General features: G+C 25.9%; 1 protein-coding gene across 1 annotated transcript; it reads left to right on the top strand.

The window, feature by feature from the left end:
* Nucleotides 1–1794: 1794 nt before the first annotated feature.
* On the top strand, nt 1795–2370 carry LOC105625490 (3-hydroxyisobutyryl-CoA hydrolase, mitochondrial-like; the record flags this gene model as incomplete). Its single annotated transcript, XM_012206818.1, has 2 exons — nt 1795–2054; nt 2129–2370. Coding segments are annotated over 2 exons (502 nt in total), but the record flags the coding sequence as incomplete, so codon positions are not given.
* Nucleotides 2371–2487: the final 117 nt, after the last annotated feature.

The following is a 2487-nucleotide window of genomic DNA, read 5'->3' as shown; positions in this document are numbered from 1 at the left end:
ATATATATATATATACACTTAAAGATGGTTATACAGTCTTATAGAAGTTTATGTAAATGTTAAAATTTAAAGGAAACCATAATATATCAATTTTATAATTTATTATACTAAGATTTCTAACATACATATAACAGAGAGAATCTCTGCATGTAGTAACGTAAGTACTGTGAGCATAAATCAAATCGCTTTAAATTAATCTTGCAATTTCAGAATCTAAAGCTAAAGAAGCAGCCGAGGATGAGGTCCTTATAAAAGATGTATGTTCATATATTATTGTTTAAAAATTTTTATTTTTGCCAAATGCTATTAATTTATTAGAATTTATTAAGGAATTACATAGATAGTAACGTATCTTGTTGCTAGCTATATTAAATAGCTATATTAAATTGCTTGCTAAGTATGCATTGCTAAGCATTCCTGGTAAAAAAATTTCGCTGAAATTATTCTACGTTTTAGAACATTTCAGTGAAATTGCTAAAAATTTGCTGAAATTTCATTAAAAGTGTATTTTTCATCTAACATATTGAAAAATCTGAAATTTCTCTGAAATTTTGCTGAAATTTTTCTGAAATTTTTACTGAAATTTTTCGCTGAAATTTTGCTAAAAATGAATTTTTTAGCTAAAAATTAACGCTAAAATTAAACTAAAATTTTTTTAAAATACTGAAATTTTACTGAAAAGTGTTCCAAAACGTGAAATAATTTAAATAATGAAATTTTTCCACCAGAGATGTGTTGCTATCAGAATTGCAGCAACTAAGTTGTCCTCATTTGTTGGTAACTTGATGCTTTTACGATATGATAACTTTGAGTAGTAACTTAAAAGTTACTGCTCAAAGCCAGCAGTTTGGTGACAAATTTAAAATCGCCATTATCAAAATTCATACTACTTCCACCATGTTGCCTTAATAATATGCAGCATCGTACAATGTTATATTACCGATAACATTGATGCAGTTATCTTGCTGTTAAACTGCTGGCAATACACATTGTTGTCTGGTTGTTCTTATAACATCGGTATACTCGAAATCGTTGAAGACAAATCTATAGCAAGTTGCCAGCATTATAAGCAATCACAGATTTCCGGTAAAAAATTTTTTATGCATGAATATGTAGCATATATATAAATATATATAAATACATATAAATATTTATAAACATGTATAATTATATATAAAATATGTTCATACATCCTATTTTCTTTTGTAAAATTATTTTTTAGTGTAACAGAAATAATAATAGTGTAACAGAAATAATGTGAAAACATAAAAAATAATTAAAAGGATGATGTTCACATTGTTTGTTTTAGAAAAAAACAAGTTTGGAAAAATAAAAAAAGTTGCCTATACATAATTTGATATATAATTATATAAATAATTTTTTTACATTTCTTCAAACTTAATTTTTTTAAAACAAATAGTGCGAAAATTACCTTTTTAATTATTTTTAATATTTTCATATTCTTATTATTTCTGTTACATTAAAAAGTAATTTTATAAAAGAAAAAAGAATGTATAAACATGTTTGGACATATTTCATATATAATTATACATGTTTATGAATATTTATGCGTATTTATGTATATTTATACATATTCATGCATGACAAATTTTTTACTGGGTTTGTGCAATTTTGTTGAAACATGCCTTGTTCTCTGGATAATTAAGATATTAATTATTAGGTGTGAGAAAAAGATCATAGCGTTTTTCTCGTTAGATGGCATTAAAAAAACGCCACGAACTTTTTCCCACACCTAATATGTATAAAAATTATATATATATATATTATATATTAATTATATATAAAAAGGTTGGAGATAAGGGCGTAATAATTTTAAACCGACCTAAGGTATTAAATACTGTAAATTTATCCATGGCCAGAAAAGTATATTCCATTCTTAAACAATGGGAATCTTCAAAGAAGTTGGTAATAATAGAAGGTATGGGTGATAAAGCGTTTTGTGCGGGTGGTGATGTTAAATCGCTTGCCTTGGCATTGACTGAATCAAAAGAAGACTTTTATTTTATTGAAGAAACATTTAGACAAAACTATAAGTAAGTCGTAAAAGTGTCTATTCAAGAATAAATCGTCAATTGTGTAAAATAATTTTTTTTTTCTTTGCTTCTAGCTTAAATTATTTGGTCGGAACATATGAGAAACCTTATATTGCTATCATGAATGGGATAACAATGGGAGGCGGTGTTGGATTAGCTATATTTGGCAAATATAGAATTGCCACAGAAAAAACTCTCTGTGCTGTTCCAGAAACAGCAATAGGATTATTTCCCGACGCTGGTGCGACTTATTTCTTGTCCAGACTGAAAGGTAAACTGGGTGTCTATTTAGGCCTGACAGGACACAAGTTAAAAGGTATATATTCAATTATTTGATTAAATTTTTGATTCAATTAGATTTCAATTATATTGAAAATTCTATAAATATATGTATATATATATATATATATATATATATATATATATATATATA

This window comes from Atta cephalotes (genome assembly GCF_000143395.1).
Source record: "Atta cephalotes unplaced genomic scaffold scaffold01981, whole genome shotgun sequence".
NCBI classification, from domain to species: domain Eukaryota; kingdom Metazoa; phylum Arthropoda; class Insecta; order Hymenoptera; family Formicidae; genus Atta; species Atta cephalotes.
The sequence above is the reverse complement of the archived record's forward strand: the minus strand, read 5'-3'. Positions and strand labels throughout refer to the sequence as shown.